Source organism: Canis aureus, chromosome 16 (genome assembly GCF_053574225.1).
Source record: "Canis aureus isolate CA01 chromosome 16, VMU_Caureus_v.1.0, whole genome shotgun sequence".
NCBI lineage: Eukaryota > Metazoa > Chordata > Mammalia > Carnivora > Canidae > Canis > Canis aureus.
Genome location: NC_135626.1, coordinates 38230348 through 38252844, shown reverse-complemented (window position 1 = coordinate 38252844; position 22497 = coordinate 38230348). Strand labels below are relative to the sequence as shown.

At 38.9% G+C, this 22497-nt stretch overlaps 1 protein-coding gene across 27 annotated transcripts in view; it reads right to left on the bottom strand.

Moving 5' to 3' along the window:
• The window catches only part of CDK12 (cyclin dependent kinase 12), a 79591-nt gene that overhangs the window by 23298 nt on the left and 33796 nt on the right, over positions 1-22497 (bottom strand). For 23 of the 27 annotated variants that reach the window (XR_013354549.1, XR_013354561.1, XR_013354564.1 and 20 more), the window contains exons 9-14: positions 16433-16510; positions 15310-15426; positions 14616-14747; positions 12222-12433; positions 10402-10854; positions 6166-6583 (exon numbers count right to left, since the gene is read on the bottom strand). Coding sequence is in view for 2 of the 27 variants with exons in the window: in XM_077853064.1 (XP_077709190.1) it covers positions 5871-6583; positions 10402-10854; positions 12222-12433; positions 14616-14747; positions 15310-15426; positions 16433-16510 (1705 nt within the window). In the remaining 25 variants the exon portion in view is untranslated. Of the gene's footprint in view, positions 1-2662; positions 6584-10401; positions 10855-12221; positions 12434-14615; positions 14748-15309; positions 15427-16432; positions 16511-22497 lie in introns of those variants that run through there. The other 4 variants (XR_013354571.1, XR_013354572.1, XM_077853064.1 and 1 more) reach the window with 3 other exon arrangements.

Here is a 22497-nt window from a genome sequence, read left to right as displayed (position 1 = left end):
CATTCAAAATTGCATGAGCTTTGGTGGGGAGGGTTGTCTGTCTACAAGCTGATCCTTACCTTACCTACAAGGTAGGTATTGTAGTTCTGAGACACAGGAGGTAAAAGAAAAAACATCCTCCAAGACTCAGACTTTATTTTTTCATTTAGCTCTGACTGCCAAATCTGCCTTTCTCCATGCTGCCTCCCTCAAGAGATGATTTGGCTTGGATAAAATGCCCTTCATTCCTTTGGAACTATCAACATTAACTGTAGTTTACAACCATGCCAAAGCAAAACATCTAAAAATCCATTTATTTCCAGGTCCTAGGAAACCTATGTCTAAGTGAATTTACTTTATAGCTACATTCTCTTATTCCAGAGAAGTATGGTGTGGCTATGGGCTACATACTATGGCTTCACTAACAATCACCCATCTAGAGTGTTAAAGACTAACTTCATATCAGCCCCTTTCTCTCAGCCTTGGACCACTAATTTTTGAGGTAGATATGAGAGCAATTCAGTGGTCAAAGCTTTTTGGCACTCTGGTGATTAATCACCAGGGCATCGAAGCAATCCTCATCTGCTTTCTTATGGATAGCAGGGCCCTCTTCTCACGCACCAAGGTTTGCTTCCCACAGACACCATCTGCAACTGAGCTCAGAAATGTCATCACCAAAAGCATATCTCAGGACATGAGGGAAGAGGATGAAGTGAAGTGTTGAGACTCTCTGCCCTTCCTAGACCAGTAAAGGAATCTCTTGTACCCCCACACAACATAAATTAAAATCTCCTTAGCAGTAAGAAAGCATGGTTATTTTGCTTCCTCCCTCACCTCTTATCCAGTAAGTTGAGGATCTGGAATAGACATTTGTCTTCTGAGTTGTTTCGCATTACCTTTCAAAACTATGAAGCAGCAGTAACTCTAAATATCCTGTAGGATTAAGCAATCAATATCTCTGGTAGGCCTAATGCATGCAAGGTGGGCAGTGAGTGAAAAATAGGAAATGAAAAGTGGGTGGACAAGAGATGGAGAGATGGCTGCATATGGGGAGGAGTGGTAGAGTACCACCAGCAATTCCTCCAGGTGTCCTGAAAGTCTTTCAACCCTAGCTTGGCGTAAATTTTCACTTGAGAGTATTCTTAAAGTTACAGGAACATTAAAAGTATTTCTAGAGGATAAATGCCACACCTGGACAGTAAAATTAAACGTGTCCAGAAATGCTCACCTTGCCTCTCAGGACAACCAAAAGACTAAGCAGTTCCACCGCTCCCTTGGAATGGTTGAATATTTACTCACTTGAGGAACTCCCCACTTCCTTTCCACCTAGCCCTTCAGGATGACTAAGTTGTGAACAGAAAAGTAACTCCATACCTGAAACACAGTCAAACTATGGGGCAATCTTTAATAACAAAAGAAATCCCAGCACAAAGAGAATTAACTGTTAAACCTTGAGGCATTAACTTTACCATACAGTTAAGGATACCTGTCTGGTATCTTAAAGAGTGCTTAAGAAATGTTGATACTGAAGCAGCATGGTTTCTAATTAGAAATAGTCTAGGCTGTGAGAAAAAAGTCCATGTTAGTTAAGTTAGGTCCTCAGCCTTTAGGCCCAGAATGAAAAAGAAGCCACTCCTATGAAGTGGAAACAATATTCTATAGTAGGTTGAAGTTCACACTCCTAGGCATGAACCTGCAGTATATAAGGCCAAAAACCAAATTCTTTTTCTCTGGAGGCTAACCAGGAACACAAGATTCCAGGAATTGGAACAATCTTGAGCTCTCCATTTTCCTTCTGGGTAAAGACAGCCCACAGGTAAGGGACCATCATAAACTTTGGGAAGTCAAAAACAGGTCAGCAACCCTCACCACCAGTATTTGAATTTATCTTCCTGATTTCCTTGTTCTGGTGTACCCTTTAACCTGTAGGACTGCTCACCCCACCACCAACTTCCTGATAACCTATCTTCCTTCCTTTCCTACTTCCTTTCTGTCTTCTAATGGGTTTGATCTGCTCTCTGCCTACTTATAACTAGCAGGACTGCAGCACACCCAAGGGAAAATTTAGTTCTCAGTGTTCTAAACCATGAAAGAAAAGGGAATAAAATTCTCTCCTCAGGTGAAAATAGTTAAGATTTTGAAGATAATAGGATTTTTACCCTTAAAAACAACTTTGACTCATTTCCTGGCTTAGTAACAGATGAGGAAATCTCAACAGCTAGAAGACTAATCTTAATCTCCATGCCTACCCTACTCATGGTAACATAAGAACTGGTGGGGGCGGGGGTGGTTATTTTTGAGACTATTCTTTGGTTTAAACAGCCTCTTACCAATTTTCATTGCCAAGTTGAGCCCAAACCCACTTACCTCTCCTTTCAGGAGTTGGGGTATATGAGGCTCAACTCTTTTGATGGCTTGGCACCATCATTTGTGTAACTATTTCTACTTAAAAAAAAAGAGTTACCTTACGGTTTCCCCAACGTTTTTCTCTAGTTCCTAGTCTAGTGTTCTGAAGCACCTCTTCAAACCCTGAGAACTTTTTTTTTTAAATATATTTTATGAGACTACAGAGATTCTGAGACAAATAATTCTTAAGATAAAGTGGAGGAAAAAACCTTTTACACACTATTAGATTTGCTCAGAGGCTACAGGTAAAGAAGTAAATGCAATGGAGCAAAAGTGGTATAGTAACAGGAAATATTTAATTTTCCAATCTCCACTTTCCATTTTTATAAACTGAAAGAAAAATTTAATATATTACAAAATATCTGTACATAGACAAAGTACACCCGATGTGGGGCAAAAACAAGAGAGAGAAGGAATACAGTGTCAGGAACCTAAATCAGGGAGAATGAGGTGGCAACTGACACTTTTCTGTTGCAGCATTCTCTCTCAAAACCTGCTGGTAACCATTTTAGTACTGTAACTATATATGCATATTACACATACACACACACACACAAGTGGCTGGGTGATGTCTATGGCATAAGTTAACAAAAAAAGTCCTACTTACAAATTTGTGCTACTGCCCTGCTTTTAAAAGTATAGATTGATGTCATTTTATCACTCCTATGGACAGTTGAAGAAAAAACTAAGGAAATTGGGTCAAACAAAATTGTTTTCAAAACCACAAAAATGATCATGGCCAAACTAGTTTTGCCTCTCATTCATGAACAGAATCAGATTTTTTCATCTGTTCAAAATAATGTATTTAATGGACTTATTACCTCCCGTGGTACAGTAACTAAAACAAAACAAAAACTGCTTTTGAATATAATTCAGTTTGAAATTTTCTAACAGTCAAGTTGAAGTTCTGTCCAAACTTTACTTCTATCACATTTATAGATAACATAGTTGAAAAATTAACAAATACCTTTTCTTCCTCCACACAGATTCCAGGTTATTTGAGTTTCTTTTTTCCTCTGGTTTTAAAATAATCAAAGTTACCAAACTTTTCCTTGTAAAGGCTAGACTCCCCAAAAGGGGGTAGGGAGTGAGATGGGATCATACACACACACACACACATACATACACACACCCATACATACACTCACCCCCTTCCCTAGTAGTAGGGATGGGGGAATGGAGACTTAGTATATTACTTAGAATATTTGGCATAATTAAAAATAAGGGGTGGGAAGGGGGAAGGAAAAACATTATTGATGACTGCTGATAACCAAAATGTAATTAAAATATAGAGCGAATTTTATTCATATTTGATGGGAGACCAATTATTTTTACTGGATAGGTAATTTGAAAGTATCCCAGGCTTAAGGTCTTTAATCATCAGGGCCCAATGCCTCAAATTCAAATATTCTAAAATACAAAGGCCCATGTCTGAGGACTAAGAAGTCAACAGACAAAAGGTTCAGATGAACTTTAATGGAATTTTCCAATAGCATGTCAGTGAGCCTAGCAAATCTAATTGGACATACTGGTATAAAAAGCCATCAATGCCAAAATGGCTAGAAGGTTCTTCCTCTAATGTTTGCCCATGAGGGCAAGGCCAGACCAAAACCCAGAGAATAATAAAGAAATACACACACCGGATATCTGCCTATTTCAGTAAACAGGGAAAAATAGTCTTCATGTTAAGTATCTGAAGAGGATTCTTCATTTCTTTAAAGTTTTTTTTTTATTAGTGCACCTTTCTCTCACAAGTAGTTTTTATTTTTTAATATAAGAACTTGGCATTGAAACATGAAACTTCACTTGAGTTCTGAAAACTATCCTCCAAGATGCTGAAGCATGTTTGCCTTTTCTCTGTAAAAGGGCCCTAATCTACGTTTCACAAAGGTCTAAGTCTGTGCAGATAATTTATATGAATGTGTATGCTTTTAAAACACATTATATGCTGGTATTCACATAGAAATGGAAGCCAGAATGAAAAGCCTCCCAAGTTATCCCACCCTGAAAGCCCTTCCCTTTTCCATTTCCTGCTTATAATAAGGCAAAATTCTTGCCATGAAGTCATAATTTAACCCCTTTTACCAAAAACAAAACCAAAATCAAATCTCTCTAGAGGAAACTCCCTAAAAGAACTAGCAGGATATACATGCTGAGATGTGTATATGTCAATACTGTTCTTTCTCATGGTCTGTTCTTTTAAAATTATTTTTTAAAAAAGGTCTCATATTGAATAGATCTTCAGAAAAATATGCACCCTAAACTAACTTACATTTCCATGTATTTTCAGGATGTATTTCTTTTCTCTTTGACAATAATACAATCCTCTGTTTCAAAGTTTTTTTTTTTTTGACATAAAAATATATGTGTAAACAGTATGCTAACTGCTCTTACTAGCCCTCTAATTATGGAGGCATCATCTCTAACCCCAGCTCAACAGCAATGTCCTAGGCTGTCTGCATTTATGAAACAACTTCACCATCAGAATATGGTTTTAAAAAAACAAAAACATTTTAGAATTGAAAAGTTACAGAGAACAATATAGGAGTTTGAATTTCCTTTCCTTTATTTCAAAAAAAAGTAAAGAATTATCCCAGGTTCTTGGGCATCTCAACGATTAATTTTTTCCAAACAAATGCCTCGAGAGAGAGAGAGAGAGAGATGGAGGGAGAGGGAGAGCAAGAGAGAGAGAGAGAGAGAGAATGAGAAACTCTATAAAGAAGGGATAGAAAAGGGATGAGATGGGGTAAATCTACCTACATGCCCAAGAGCGCCTCTTTCTACAACCTGCTTCATGTGCAGGGAGAGGGGCATGTCTTTGTCAAAGCAGAGCAAATTTTAAGAGTAATTTATTTGGAAAAAAGGGATGTTCAAGATGCTCAATGGGGGAAAAAAAGAGTTCACTTGAAAGCAAAATTGTGAGATGGTGGAGAGGAAGGAAACATTTATTTAAATCAGCCAGTCACTCTGTTTCCCTTATAGCAAAAGCCTAAGAGTAGCTCAAATTTTGTGAACACTATTATCTTTAAAGGAAAACAAAACAAAACAAAAAAACAAAAAACAAAAAATTCAAAAGAAATCATAAAAAAATCCCCAAAATTTAAAAACCTAAAGAGAGCCTCTCCTGAGCCATCTCAAAATTGAAACTGTTCTCCTTTTCTTCTGCTCAAGAAGTGCAGGCAAATGAACTAATACAACATTTACTTTTCAATTTAATGACCCTCTCCACATTCTCTACTTATAACTACTAGGTAGAGTTGAAGTAATTGTTCTAGCTGTAGCCCATCCAGGGGGAACTGGTGCCAACACCATTATTTTATAAGTCGCCTGCTAGTAGCAAGTGAGCAAGGAATACAACAGACAGCTTTGCAGAGGCCAAATGCAGATGATTACCTTGCTCTGGCAAATGATTTCATTAATATTTCAGAGGACTGGATGGAAGGATGAATAGGGAAGGAATTTTTCAGGACACTGAAGTCTCTGGGTTAGTAAGGAACTCCTCTCCCTCTTCCCCCTCTTGGCGGGACTCTTGTAGGCCCCCGATAGAGCTTTCCATAAGCAGAAGATTGAGCTGGGCCCCCCCAGTTAAGGCCTGCTCCTGAACTACTGGCCCCAGTGGTTCCTGGCCCCAGCTCCCCATAGTTCTGCAATTTGGTCTCTGCATGTACCACAGAGTTGCTGCTTCCCTCAGCTTTCAGGAATGGTTGCCCGACCACTGAGTGTAATGGCAAGGGGACCCTGGCAAAACGGAGGTCCTGGTCCCCTGGGAACTGCACTGACCCTGTGCCCTGGTAACTGCTGGACTCCCCAAGGTGGCTCACAGAGCCTGAGAAGGTCCTGTTCTTCACCAGGGTCTGGGTCAAGGATTCTGTCAAAGCTGGACCAGAGTTGCGTTCATCAGTGTCAGTGGCACTGAACCCTGTTTCAGGCCCATCAGTGTTTCCGTAAGTCCTGTTGGGATGGGGTCGGGTGGAGTATTCCATTGGTCTCAAGGCCTGGTGCTCATGTGGCAGGTGGCCAGGAGGCTCTGCTTCAGGCTGGGATAAAAGTTGCAGCAAGGCGGCTGTCACGGCTGGGTTCAACTCCTGGGGGGCGCTGGAAAGATCGCCTTCAACCAGAGGGGGTGGAGGTGGCGGCGGTGGAGGTCCGGGGGGCTCAGGGGGCCTCTTCTCTGGTGGAAGAATGTGAGGAGGACATGCTGTGGAAGGGTTACTTCTTTTAAACACCATCTTAAAAATCACATGTGATTATAAACACACACACACACACACACTCACACACACACACTGCCCAACATAAACAAATGTCAATACAAGTAACCAAATATATATATAAAGAATAAAATCTTGGGATCAGGAAATTGCAATTTATAAATAAAATCAAGTGATTAAAATAAAACAGTTGCATTCTGAATCTAACAGCTGGTGTAAAAAAGATCATGTTTCAAATGATTGTCCTGATTTGTCTGAGATTTCCTCCATTTCCTTCCTTAAGGAACTGTTCTAATATGTAGGCTGCTGGCAGCCTCCCCGCCCCTTTTTGCTGTTGGATCAAAATATTAATGAAAATAAAATAGAAAGAAGGAAGATGAGAGGAAATAATACACATGTTGTGGTCACATTTCTAGCACATAATCTTGCTGTACAATAGGAGACCTTGCATAGACTTAGCTAATACATTTTACAGAACATTTTAATGATATACGGTTAACACCTAAAATAGAACTTAATATACAGGAGAAATGAAATTAAGTAAAAACCTTTCATTACCATCATGTATAAATACACACTTGCTTCTCCAAACTTTAGTTCCCTCTTCCCATAACCACATTCTGAAGAAAGGGATGTTAACCACCATTCTGTCATTCAGCTTCCTATGTTACAGTAATTATAAAGACTAATTATCATAATTTTCCATTTTGTTTCCCAACCTCCTTCATTTTTTCCATGCTATGAAAAAAATTACTAATGTCATGCAGAATGAATGGGCTGTTGATAAACATCTGTTTATCTTGGAGACCGTGACAAGAACTGAGTATTTAGAAATGTATTGAACTTATACACTACACTGTCTTCCAAAGATCTTTGTCTTTCTTGAACTACTCCCCATATTCCCACCCCCCACCCCCACCCAACTGCTGGCTAAATTTGCCCAAGCATGGCAATCATTGTCCGATAACTCCTGCCAAGACCAGAGAGTAGAGATGTAAAATGGTGTGAGTTTGAGGACATACAAAACCAAGTACAATCAGAACAGTGATTTTTAAAGAGTTGGCAGTCACCCTGCTGAAGAAAAGGTTTAATGTTTTGGGATATCTTCCAAATGACTGATTTTCCTGTTCCCTATGGAATATTTTTAAATGTCCATATAATCAATTCTTTATTATCTGAGCTAGTGATATAAAAGTCATTTCTCAGACAAGCCAAAAATAGTTTTTTAGTTATAAAGTATTTTGGTAGCATATTTACCACAATTATATTTTGCAAAGACAATTAGTAAAGTATGCATTCACTTAACATGCAGATGAAAGTACTCTGAAAACACAGTATTGTAACGTTGTGCCCTGGAAGGATGAGGTCAGGTGCTGTATGTAACATACAAGTAGGGTGGCCAACAGTCCCAATTTGCCTGGGACTGAGCAGGTTCTCGGGTTGCTGACTTTCAGTTTTAAAACCAGGATAGTACAGAGATGAGTTAGTCACCCTGTATACAGTACCCACCCAAGTTGCTTGCTGACTAGTTGGTTGGTTGACTAGGTGATAGGTAAAAATGAATTTAAGGACAAAAAATTAGCTATAGAAAACTTACAGTCGAAAAGAAGACATACTGAAAAAGGAGAGCTAACTGGACCACAAACATCTATAGATTTCAGAGTGTTGGGCTACTAATATCTCAGTACCAATTATATTTAAAAGTATTTTTGGACTACACATGAAACACTAGTTTTTTTTTTTTTTAATACCAATGGCAAACAACTTTAAAAATGCCTAACTGCAAAAGTGAGCAAAGCTAAATTTATTCTTCCAGCTCTACTACTTTTCATAGTTAAACTTTGTCTTTTATATAAATAGTCCAGCTGTGTTTCAGTAGAACTAATTGTTGAGTTCAAGTTCACATGTAGGAGAGGATGAAAACTACCTCAAAGTAGAAAAGCACACAGATTGTAAACAACTATTAAATAAACCTTCTTATAAGAGTTAAAAGATCACATTTCAGAAGTCATACTATTTTAAGATTTAATGTTAACAATATTGGCAATTCTTAATAGTCTGTACTAATGGAGGGAGGTATTAATGAAATGTACAAATAACTTAAAAACTTCAAATGACTCATTAGATTTCAATCATAATCCTTTCCTCAGACAAGTAAAGAGTAGCAAAACATAGCCAGTGATAGATTTTCACCTTCTCTGGCTTACTCAGTCTGCCCTCTGGTGGAAGTGCTAATGAACAGTAAAATGACCAAAAAAGAGGCAGCAGGGGAGGAACAAACATAGGAGACAGAGATAACTGGATAATCAAAGGGTGACTAATAATTAGGAGTGGTATTTTTACTCTCCTTTGAAAAGTAAATCTAGCAATTTCTGGCCACAGGCCAGGCCTTAATTTTAGTTCAATCTCACCATTTGGCTCATAGCTTGTTGGTTCAATTATTGGGTGAATTTCTTTCAATCACTACACTATTTAATTCGAACGACTTATTCCAGGTATTTTGGTTATAGTTAAATTTTTCTGCTGGTGTAGGGAGGAGAAGGAAGGTATGAGAGATGATGCAAAGAGGCCTGCTTTAATTCTAGATTAGCTTTCTCTGTTATTCCATGTCCTAGAATCCCTTAAAAGCAATTGGAATCAATATGACAGAGTAACAAAGTGAATTAAAAAACACGTTAAAAAGAAACATTAAGAAAAGTACACCAGTCCTATCTCTGCCTTTGTGAATAATATGGTTCCAGCACTGGGACCATAGGTAGGCTTATTTAAACTCCCTGGATTTCAGTTTCCCCATCTGTAAAGTAAAGGGGTTAATTTTATTTACGTTATCTTCCAGTTTTAAAAAGCTTTGCATGTGAAAAATAGCTTATATATTTGTATACCAGAAGAAAAAAGGCATATACTTTCTGCACCATCCCATATGAAGTGTGAATGTAGGACAATCTAAAGTTGAAGGTTAGTGTACCTCATCAGCCCTTGTGCTTCTTCTCATTCCCCAATTCATGGGGTCTTCACGGACAGCGAAAATTTCCAAGTTGAAAACACTTTGAGGTAAGTAAGCATTTTGCAAATAGACTGTGAATCAGAATTAGAAAATTTACACTTTTCTTTCCTCTAATAAAATTGTGTGCTGTTGTCATACCAGATCAAGGTATAACATATTTCCATTTCTCAGATTTTTCTTTATGTAATGCTCACTTACTAATTCAATTGTCTCTTTTAGGAACACAGATTTTTAAAAAGCATGTTTATATTTATATACTATCATTTTTGGTGAAAAGAAATGTTGGTGTCAGTTATCTACTTAGAAATATTTCCAAATTACTCTTCAGGAGATTAACAATGGCATTTTATTAGAGTTTTCTTGGCTATATCTTTCAGGTAAGACTGGTATTGAATTCACTACACTAGAGTAAAGCTGATTATTTGTACAATCTGATGATGGTTTATTTGGAAGGCAGACTTTCAAGTACCAATACTAGGTGGCCACTATTCACACAGTGGTTCAAGGTGTATCACTAGCAATGGTTGTGGTTTTCTTGGATTAGAACACAGAGGCTTTACTTACCTACCTCCCAGGAAATGGAAAAACAATCAGTACATGAAAGGTGCTTTGAGAAGCTGTGAGACTTAAACAGAAGCTGGGCAGGGCAAGAAATACATCACTGGATGCTATGTTCTCCTGTAGGCTAGGTTACAGAAAACTGAAACTGAGGCCATTGATGTGAAAAAGAAAATGTTAAAGAGATTTTTAAGAGGATCAACAGCACCTGAGCTCAATGAGATTCATGACCGGTCTGTTTACCTGCTGCCTCCTCCTGTGGCATTGTGGGAGTTCTTCGGGGCCCCTGTGGCCCACTGTTCTTGTCACTGTTGTTTTCCTCCAGGCTGCCTGCTGGCTCCTGGGTTTTCATCAGCTGACTCAAAAGAACTGCCAGCATATTCTGCATGTCAGCTGGTGTGCTTGAAGCTTCAGAGGTTGTCTGTTCTGCTGAAGGCTGGACCACTAGGGCAGGAGGTGCCTCCTTCAAAGACTCCTCTGGGGCCATGGGCTCTGAGTCCTGCTGCTGGGAAGTGGCTTCAGTTAGGGCACTGATGGACTGGTTCAGGGCCTCCAGCTGCTGCTGCATCTCTGGGTTGGAGTGGATGTTAAGCAGCTGTGCCATTTGAGGGATGCTCAGGTCGGTCTGGCTCTGCAGCAGATTCAGTAACACTGCCAATTCACTTTGATTCAACTGCTGTGTGATGTCACCGAGGCCTGTGGACAGACAGTGGAGCCAATAGGATAGAATGAGGCAGGGTAAGGACCTTGGCCTTCAAAAAAAAATTTTTTTTTTAATTTTTTTTTTTATTTATGATAGTCATAGAGAGAGAGAGAGAATGAGACAGAGACACAGGCAGAGGGAGAAGCAGGCTCCATGCACCGGGAGCCCGATGTGGGATTCGATCCCGGGTCTCCAGGATCGCGCCCTGGGCCAAAGGCAGGCGCCAAACCGCTGCGCCACCCAGGGATCCCGGACCTTGGCCTTCAACTGGCAATAGCAACTTAACAATATTCAAAAAAGGAAATTTTATTTGAATATCTCATTTTTCATACCTCAAATTGTCATGACAAATTGTACATTCACTTAGAAATACAGAAACTAACTAAAATATCTCTGTACTGTGAGTAAATGTGATTTCATTTTATCTGTATTCTTCAAGGCCAGTGACTTACAACCCCTATTATACATCAGAATTACTAGGAGAGATTGTAAAATTCAGATGCCTCAGTTTCCATCCTCAGAGATCTGGCAATTGTTCAGGAGTGTTTACTTTTCAAGCTTCTTAGATGATTCTAATGTGCAGCCACTGTTAAAAACCACTGTTGTATGTGGATGGGGAAGGGTAAATGAACCATGGAAAGAATACCTGTAGTTCAGAAAAACTGATGGTACCACAGGAGAACTATTTTACTATAATAGTTCACTATTACACAGTTCTGGATATATGTAGATCAAATAGCCCTCTATAGAACTAATTACATTTAATAGCAATTGTGATTTAAATGATTAGATTCTAAGAACGTCTTATCAAATCTAACATAAACAGGGCTCCAAATTACATGTACCATGGGTAACCAAACCTTAAATTTGGCTTACTTAACTTACTGATTTATGCTATACATCTAATTGATACAGTATTCTTTCTTGAAAAGACAATGATCTATATTGTAGACTTTTTAGACCACATATACAAAATTTGGTTTAGCTCCTTTTCCTCACAATGAGGACACCTCTTTATTTTTTTTAAAAAGATTTTATTCATTTATTCATGGGGGGGGAGAGGGAGCGAGTGAGAGAGAGAAAGAGAGAGAGAGAGAAAGAGGCGGAGACTCAGGCAGAGGCAGAAGCAGGCCCCATGCAGGGAGCCCGATGTAGGACTCGATCCCGGGACCCAGGATCACGCCCTGGGCTGAAGGCAGGTGCCAAACCACTGAGCCACCCAGGGATCCCCAGGGCACCTTTTTATTAATATTAATGCTTCAGTGGCTAAAAGCTCACACACACATATCCTTGTACTTGACCATTAAAACCTGTCCAAATGACCTTAATAAAAGCACAAAAACTCCATCCTAGAACTGACCTATTGCATCCCCAGTCCCAGGCTCCGCCTTGACAGGAGCAGGCTGAGGTGGTGCTGGGCTGCTGTTCTTCACAGGCTCAACACTTGTCCCTGAGGTAGTTTCTTTCCGAGAGGATTTGGATGGAGGTGGCTCTTCTATCACAACACCACTCTGTCGCTGTCGTCGCCGTTTCTTACTCCATAATTCATGGCAATCCTGCCAGTGGGGGAGGCTACAAAAAGACAAAGCAAAGGGGAAATGTGTGTGGGACTGCAATAGTGAGTGAATAGAGGAACAAGAGATTAAAGGCAAGGAACAGAGGGAAACGGAAAGAATAACATAAAAATAGCCAGAAATATTAATAAATAGTAGCAGTGTAAAAGGGATCATGGCATATGGTAGCCCAAGGAAATAAAAGTCCAAAAGCCCAAGAGATTTCTGTAGTGAGAAATAAGGATCTTGCTAATATCAGAGACATACCTACTATACCTACTATGTTCTTGCTTTGCATAACAAATATAAAGAAGAACTTTATTGGTTAAGTTCTTGTTTCTTTTTTTTAAAAGATTTTATTTATTTATTCATGAGAGACAGAGATAGAGAGGGGCAGAGACACAGGCAGACAGAGAAGCAGGCTTCATGCAGGGAGCCCGATGTGGGACTTAATCCCAGGGTTCCAGGATCAGGCCCTGGGCTGAAGGTGGCGCTAAACCGCTGAGCCACCTGGTTAAGTTTCAATTGGGAATACACAGGATAGAGATGATTGGTTTATTAGCAACTACAAAAAGTCCACTGAGGGACACCTAGGTGGCTCAGCAGTGGAGCATCTGCCTTCAGCTCAGGGTGTGATTCTGGCATCCGGGATTGAGTCCCACATGGGGCTCCCTGCGTGGAGCCTGCTTCTCCCTCTGCCTGTGTCTCTGCTGTCTCCCTCTCTGTGTCTCTCATGAGTAAATAAAATCTCTCTCTTAAAAAAAAAAAATTCACTGAAATACAGTATGATTAAATCACATTTGTGTAAAATAAATTTATGTTATTTGGTCTGTGAGGACCAAAAAATGGATTCTTTCCTTCTTTCAACACACTGAATTTCCATGACTCGGTATTTTCATTTGTGGGGTTTATTAGTATATTTTAATATATTTAATCTATTTCCATATTTCCTCATATTCAATAATGTAAAGAGTCCTGGCAACTCAAATCTTATTATAATAAAGATTACCCAAGCCAAAATCTCTCTTTAATAATAAGAGCTCCCAAATTTCAGTTAAAAACTTGTGCATTTCAAGCCATATTTCAATGTATCAAAATTCTGGTGCAGTAAATGAATTTGGATATCTCTTTGGAACAATTAGATTTGTGGTTACTACCCACTCAGTCTTTACTGTATATTTGGGGATCCCTGGGTGGCTCAGTGGTTTGGCACCTGCCTTCGGCCCGGGGCGTGATCCCGGAGACCTGGGATCGAGTTCCGCGTTGGGCTCCCTGCATGGAGCCTGCTTCTCCCTCTGCCTATGTCTCTGCCTCTCTCTCTCTGTGTTTCATGAATAAATAAATAAAATATTTTTAAAAATAAATAAATACTGTATATTTCTCTAAGACACATACAGTATCTTGGGACGCCTGGGTGGCTCAGTGGTTGAGAGTATGGTCTGCCTTCTGCTTCAGGCATGATCCTGAAGTTCCAGGATCGAGTTCCACATCAGGCTTCCCCTGGGGAGCCTGCCATTCCCTCTGCCTATGTCTTTGCTTCTCTCTCTCTCTCTCTGTCTCTCATTAATAAATAATTTTTTTTAAAAAAGAGTTTCTTCATATAAGAAAAAACACACAAAAACTCTGACATGAAAGCTATAACATTGTCAATGATAAATTCAACGACAGAAGATTTTTTATCTGCCAATTGTGAAACACTGAGTGTAGAACCTCAGAAGATCCTACAGAATACAGAAAATAAATAAGATGCTGACGGGAGAGAGACACAGTCAAAGACCCTATTATCAACATTAAAATTAGGGATATGTGACCTGACAGTGATGCATACTATTTAAAATTAGGACTGTCTTTACAAGTGTGGGTGTATATGGTCAACACAGAAGGAGATTTGAGAAAATGAAATGGGTAAGAGCAAACACTAGAAGGAATACTTTCAAAGAGCTTGTATAGGGCAATATGCAGGGACAAAAGACAGCTTGAGTCAAATTAGAAAAACATCACTTCTAAATCTATTCCTTGTTTAAAAGGAAAACATAAAGCAATTAAACAAACCTCTTAGCAACCGTAATACTCAAGGGCACCACTCCATTCTGGACTTAGCCATTTGTAGTTCCTTTTACAAACCTATTATTATATTGAGTTTCTCAACTCCTGAGGCTTATTGGAAGGTTTAGGGCCACTACTTGACCAGCAGCACTTACTCTGGAGGATCCATTTTGCTGAGCTCAACATCTTTAAGGAAGTCACTCTGTAAAGTCTGTTCAGCTGTGCAACGTTTGCTAGGATCTAGTGTCAGCATGTGGTCCAGTAAATCAAGTGCTGCTGAGGGAATGCTGTGGAAAGAACAAGTTCACAATGACCCCAGAGTTCTTAAACCTGTAACCTTGTGTCAAAGGTCTCTGAATTTCCAGCTCCATGTAAAACTGTGGAAAGGGAGCTAGAAGCTGGCTAAACAAGCAAACAGATTTGCTACCAAACGGGATTTATGCAATGCTAGAATACAGGTAGAAAACAGGAAGCCAGCAGTTCCATTCTATCATGGGAAGATCAAAAGGACTAGGAGAATATTTACATATTGTGCATAATAAAATGATTTTCTATCATCTAAAGCCAGCCTGGCTGGCTCAGTCAGAAGAGCGTGCAACTCTTGATCTCAGTGTCGTGAGTACCAGCCCCATATTGGGTGTGGTTATTAATTAAATTAAAAAAAAAAAAAAAGCCTTAAGAGAAAATTACAACAGCACTATGATAAAATTCACATATGTTCAAAGAAAAAATGTTTTCCTGTGCTGTGCTGCTATAATAAGTTGGGATAACACAAACTCTCTAGGCCAAAAGTCAAGTCTAAACACCCCCTAAAAACAGAAACCAGATGCACATTTCTGCCAAACTCACAAAGAGAATTCTTCTCGTAGACGCCTTCTATATTGCTTCTTCGGTTTCATGGTATTGAAGTAGGGCAGCTTGATAACATCAGGCCACACAGCTGGACAAGGGCTACCACAGAGTCGACTGAAAACAAAGCAAAAAGCCAGAACAAGAAGTGAGTCAGCATTGTGAATTGTGAAGATTATAGAAGCAGAAATTATTACTCCCTGACTTCTGGGGAGTCTTAGCTATTAAATTACATGGCATGCAAAAAGGTAAAACCTGACCTCACTGCTTTAAGGGCAGAAGGAATAGGACAGAACTAACTGGTCACAAGACAGTAAAGAGAAAATACTGGCAAAAGAGTCCAAAATGATCTATACATTTGGTTTTGTAAAACATGTTTTAAAACTTCCATAAAAGTTTTCATTATCAATTTTCTTCTATTCAATGATAAGCTGGTCCTATAATGTTCTTATAGGGAGAATGGGCAGAGGGGAGCCTAAGAAATTTTGTTGGAAAACTGAAGTTAATGCATAACAAATGATGAATTATACGCCACCTTTAAAAAAGCCTACATTAGCCTGTTGGATTCTTTCCTTTATTCTTATTGATAAAAAACCCAAATTCTATCCCAACCCCATGCTTTCCCCAGATCCTCTAATATAGGTTCTATTTTATAATTATCTGTTTACATGCTGTATCACTTACTAAACTGAGCTCTCTGAAGACAAGGACCTATCTTACATATCTCTGAATCCTAAAGTAACAAAGAAAGGAATTTTAGAACAGGCTCAATAAATGTTTGCTGAATAAATTTGATCTTAATCTAACCGAGGAATGAAACAGCCATACTGAAAATGGCATGCTTTTTATATGAAGAACCAATTTAAAAAATGCAAAGATTTCAAAAGTCTAAAAGGGGGGGGGGGGGACCTAAAAATTAAGACCTTTAGTAAGACCTAAAAAAGGGGACTACAACTTCTTTACATATAGAGCCCGTGGCAAAGTATGTGGTAAATCTGACTGAGACACTTACTTGGACCTGAAGAGTATAAACTCATTTAGTAGAATTACTGAAAAGTATTAGAAATCAGAAGATGAGATCACCTATTACACCTGGGCACTCAGAGTGCATGCATAACTGTACCTGATCAGTTCTAGTTGAGCTAGTTCCAGATTGGCTTGGAATATAGGCTTCTTTGTGAACAGTTCCCCGAGGATGCATCTACAAAGAGTAAAATTAAGAGGTCAGGAGAGAAATCCCTGGAGCCTAACCTGTGTCTCAATAAACTTTTGTATATAAGCCCCAAACTGCAGTGTCTGAGGTTTGTGGGATTTTTTTGGTTGTTTTTTGTTTTACTTTTTAAGTGTCTGAGTTTTGTAAAAGAAAATATTTCTTGCAGTGAGATGGACAGCATAGAGTTTAGATTTGACAGGAGATCAAACTTTTGCCACCTATAAAGTCTATAAGCAGAAAAAATGAGTCAGAGTCCTTTTCCATCAATTCCATTATAAATTAAGGAAGACTAAAAACCTATACTTCAATTTTATAAGGATGCTCAGCAGCTCCTGTAAAGCGATTAGCTTTTCTATTTATTTGCTCTGTAGAATACACAATAAACTACAGCCCTCTTAGCACTGTATTTGTTAAGAAATGTTTACTGTCATCAGACATCAGTTTCAACAGGACTTTCAAATACCTTATGTTTATTTATTTATTTAATTTATTTATTTTTAAGATTTTATTTATTTATTCATGAGAGACACAGAGAGAGAGGCAGAGACACAGGCAGAGGGAGAAGCAGGCTCCACGCAAGGAGCCCGATGTGGGACTTGATCCTGGGACTCCAGGAGCAGACCCTGGGCCAAAGGCAGGCGCTAAACCGCCGAGCCACCCAGGGATCCCCTCAAATACCTTATGTTTAAACACCTTTCCCATTTTTTAAAAAAAGATTTTATTAATTTATTTATTCATGAGAAACATGGAGAGAGACAGAGGCAGAGACACAGGCAGAGGGAGAAGCAGGCTCCGTGCAGGGAGCCCAACGCGGGACTCCATCCCGGGACCCCAGGATCACACCCCAGGCCAAAGGCAGGAGCTAAACCACTGAGCCACCCAGGGATCCCTCCTTTTTCATTTTGAAAATACCTTCCAAAATAATACTGATATACTTACAAAGTCCCCAAACATGTCTCCACAAATTACTTAATTACAAAAGGAAAACTAGTAACTATTTAGTGAGGAAAAAGACAACACCTATACCTAAGTGTCCAAAATTAACATCATCAATAAGAGGGAAACCGGGTTCATGTAAATATAAATGCTGTACCATAAACACTTATGGAATATTCCACCTAAAACTTCATAACCTGAATCTATACAATAGCTGGTCTGTCCTTCAAAAATGTAAATGTCATGAAAGACAAAGGTTAAGGACTGTTCCAGAGTAAAGAATGAGAACTAGGGGCACCTGGGCAGCACAGTTAAACATCAGACTCTTGGGTTTCAGCTCAGGTCATGATCTTGGGGTCCTGGGATTGGGCCTCCATTGGGCTCTGCTTGCTTAGCATAGGGTCTACTTGAGACTCTCTCTCCCTCTCCCACTCATGCACACTCTCTCTAAGATAAATAAATAAACCTCAAAAAAAACAAAACAAAAAAAAATGAGAACTAAATGTAGTACATGATACTAGATTGAATCTCCTGTTAGGTGAAGTATTGTTTCCAGGACATCATCAGGGTATTGAAAAACTAAGAAAATGGAATGTAAGCTAACCTATTTAAAAGATAGTGTATCAATGTTAAATTTCCTGAATTTGATGATGGTACTATAATTATATATGAAAGTATCTTTGTTCTTTTTTTCTTTAAGTTTTTATTTATTTATTCATGAGAGAGAGAGGCAGAGACACAAGCAGAGGGAGAAGCAGGCTCCCTGCAAGAAGCCCAATGTGGGACTCGATCCTGGATCCTGGGATCACACCTGAGCTGAAGGCAGACTCTCAACCGCTGAGCCACCCAGGCATCCCGAGAGTATCTTTGTTCTTAAGAAATGTACATTAAGGGGTGCCTGGGTGGCTCAGTTGGTTAAGCGGGTACCTTTGGGTCAGGTCATGATCCCAGGGTCCTGGGGTCAAGCCCCACAACAGGCTCTCTACTCTGCAGGGAGTCTGCTTCTCCCTCTCTCTCTGGCCCCTCTCCCCATACTTGTGCTCTCTCTAAAAAAAAATAAATAGAATCTTAAAATAAAAATATACATTAAATATTAAGAGGGGAAAGAGCATGATATACAACTATTTTAAAATAGTTCTAGAAAAAAAATGTGTGCATACACACACATGCATTTTATTCTATGTATAGATTTTATGTTGTAGGATACATATACACACACATACACACATGAATATAAAAGCAAATGTGGCAAGATGCTAACAATTAGTGAATCTAGCATGAATAAATCTCAAAATATCTGAGTAAAAAATGCAAGAGGGAAAAAGAACATATACTGCATGATTCCATCTACATAAAATTTTAGAAATGGAAATCAATCTAGAGTGATAGAAAGCACAAGAGTAGGGATGCCTGCTTGACTCAACAGTTGAGGGTCTGCCTTCGGCTCAGGCTGTGATCTCAGGGTCTGGGATGGAGTCCCACATCGGGCACCATGTTCTCCCTCTGCTTATGTCTCTGCCTCTCTCTCTGTGTCTTTCATGAATAAATAAAATCTTTTTTTTTTAAGATTTTATTTATTTATTAATGAGAGACAGAGAGAGAGAGAGAAAGAGAGAGAGAGAGAGAGAGAGAGAGAGGCAGAGACACAGGCAGAGGGAGAAGCAGGTTCCATGCAGGGAGCCTGATGTGGGACTCGATCCTGGGTCTCCAGGATAGGCCCTGGGCTGAAGGCGGCACCAAACCGCTGAGCCACCTGGGTTGCCCAATAAATAAAATCTTAAAAAATAAAAAAGAAAGAAAGCACAACAGTTGTTGCTAGGGATGGGATAGTGTGGGCAGGAGAGATAACAAAGGAACACATGGAAACTTTTGGAAGTTATCATTATCTTGGTTGTGGTGATGGTTTCACTGGTGTATACGGTATGCCAAAACTTAAATTGTATATTTTGAACAAATGCAGTTATTATATACCTCAAAAGGTTAAAAAAATTTTAGTAAATCTGGATAAAGGCTATATACTAAAATTCTTTGTAGTTTTCTAGGAACTTTTCTGCAATTTGAAATTACATCAAAATCAACCTACTTAGTTTTCATTTTAATTCCAGTTAGTAAACATACAGTGTTACAGTAGTTTCAGGTGAACAAATAGTAATTCAACAGTTCCAAATATCACCCAGTGCTTATCAAAATAAATGCACTCCTTAATTTCCTTCACCTATTTAACCTATCCCCTCATATCAATATAAATTTAAAACAAATGAAAAAGACTACATGAATATACGTTTTTGTATTCCTAAAATATCTCATTTTTTGAAATGTGGAAAAAGAAAATGGACAAAGAATCTCTTTTCCAGTCTGTGCTTTGAAATTAGGTTTTCAAATACACACAAAAGCAGTATGTACAGTTTTGCTTTGAAATTCTTTAGCTTGACTAAATTTGAAAGCAAAATAAATCTCGTTTTCAAGGTTATTAGCATTTGTTAACCTCAAATGACAAATTCTTACTTTCTATGCACTCAAACTTTTTTGAGTAGGGGTACCTGGTGGCTCAGTTGGTTATGTGCCTGACTCTGGATTTTGGCTGAGGTCATGATCTCAGGATAGTGGGATTAAGACTCCATACTCACCATGGAGTCTGCTTGAGTTTCTCTCCTTATGCCCCTTCTTCTACTCTCTCTCTCTAAAATAAGTAAGTCTTTAAAATTAAAAAAATTAGAAGTAAAATTTAACTGTTTCCAACATTAACCACTAAATCAAATTCCAAATAGTGTTGTCACATCTAACCCAGGTGAGGCTTCAGAATATGGGTGTAATTCGTTGTACTCGTCTTACAAGTTTCTCCTTCAGAGAGACTTCTGTGGATCACCAAAATAGTAAGCTCACATCAAACATCTAGCAAAATCTCACTTCAATGAAGTTACTAGGCTTTAATTAAAGTCTAATCTTCTATAATTTTAATTTCCAAGATATGTTTTGGTGTTTTCTTTTATTTCAGTTTCTAGTTCTTTGGTGGGGAAGACATTATTATGTAACACTCTTGCTACTACACTGAGGTGGCAGGTGCACACATTGAAATAATAGTACCAACAGAGCTATGAACTTTCCCTGTGTATCTTAATGGGGCGTTAACTTTAGAGCCTAGTTGTGACAATTTAAATGCTAATACTGATAAAACAAATAGTCCAGAACACAAACACACCCAGCTTGAGTCAGTAAAATTTAACTAAAGCTTTATTTGAGTTGGGAGAGAAATTATGCTCTTTCTCTATCACCCTTTTGAATTTTGAAATAAAACCCCTGCAGTGCTCCTTTTAAAGACTGACATTAATATAGGAGAAAATGGGGGGTGGGGGGGGAGGATATGCTCCACTTATAAATAAATGTCAGAACTCTTAAGCATGCAGGTCAAGGACAGAGTGCATATGCATAAATCATACACTATCAGAAACAACATGGTCCATTTGAAACATCTATTTCTGGGGCAGCTGGGTGGCTCAGTTGGTTAAGTGTCTGCCTTTGGCTCAGGTCATGATCTCAGGGTCCTGGGATCAAGCCCTGCATCAGGCTTTCTACTCAGTGGGAGTCTGCATCTCCTTCTCAAATAAATAAATAAATAAATAAATAAAATCTTAAAAAATAAAATATGTCTAAAATCTTTTTTAAATCTTAAAAATTTTTTTAAATTTAAAAAAAATTTAAAAATAAACATTTTATTTATTTGAGGGAAAGAGAGAGAGAGAGAGAGATAGAAAGCACGTGCTCTAGTGCAAGTGCAGGGAGGGGCAGAGGGAGAGACAGAGAGAGAGAATCTCCAGCAGACTCCCACGCTGAATGTGGAGTCCGCTGTAGGGCTCAATCTCACAACCTTGAGATCATGACCTGGGCAGATATCAAGAGCCAGATGCTTAACTCACTGAGCTACCCAGGCGCCCCCAAAATGTCTATATTCCTAACACAAATTGTGATCTCTAAATATAATTTTCCACTAAAAAAAAACTAACACTCTAGAGAGTGACTGATTCCAGGTCTGGCACAGGAAGTAAAATAGGATGAGCTTGGAACCAGAAAACAAGGAAGGCTATCAAATACTACGGTTGTGTCAGAAGGACCCACTAGACTCCTAATGACCTAAGACCAGGAAAATGTGAATAGGAATAAGATGATAACCATAACAGATTAAAACACATCAAAAATGTTGGGGCACTTGGGTGGCTCAGTCAGCTGAGTACCTGACTCTTGATTCTGGCAGATTATGGTCCCAGAATTGTGAGACTGAGCCCTACATAAAGCTCCACACTCAGTGGGGAGTCTGTTTGGGATTCTCTCTCCCTCTCCCTCTGCCCCACCCCCCACTGCACACACACACACACACACACACACTCTCTCTCTCTCTCCAAATAGATGGATGTTAAAAAAAAAAAAAGTTTAAATCTACAAGTTCATAATGAAACTAAAAAACAAAGCAAAATAAAACAAAACAAAAACCCCAAACCCTCTCTTTAGTCACCTTTGAAGGATACTAGGAAACCTCATTATCTTCAAAACTGGTAAATAAAATGAAAGAATTAAAGCTCTCTGCTTTTTTCCTATGACTTGTATGTAAGGTTAGTAAAATAGATGTTATCTTTATCCAGGAAGGAATAATATATCATCATCATCACAAAGCCACCACAAATGGATTGATGAAGGTAGATCATTAATACGGCTAATAACATTTCAAATATTGATAATTATATATTATGTAAAGTGGGGTGTGTGTATGTGTGTAAATCTGTTAGGGATGAATATTTTATCAAACATTGTTTAGAATCGCCTGTATAATGCCTTTATTAAAAGGCAGATTAGGGATCCCTGGGTGGCGCAGCGGTTTAGCGCCTGCCTTTGACCCAGGGCGCGATCCTGGAGACCTGGGATCGAATCCCGCGTCAGGCTCCCGGTGCATGGAGCCTGCTTCTCTCTCTGCCTGTGTCTCTGCCTCTCTCTCTCTGTGTCTATCATGAATAAATAAATAAAATCTTTAAAAAAAAAAAAAAAAAAGG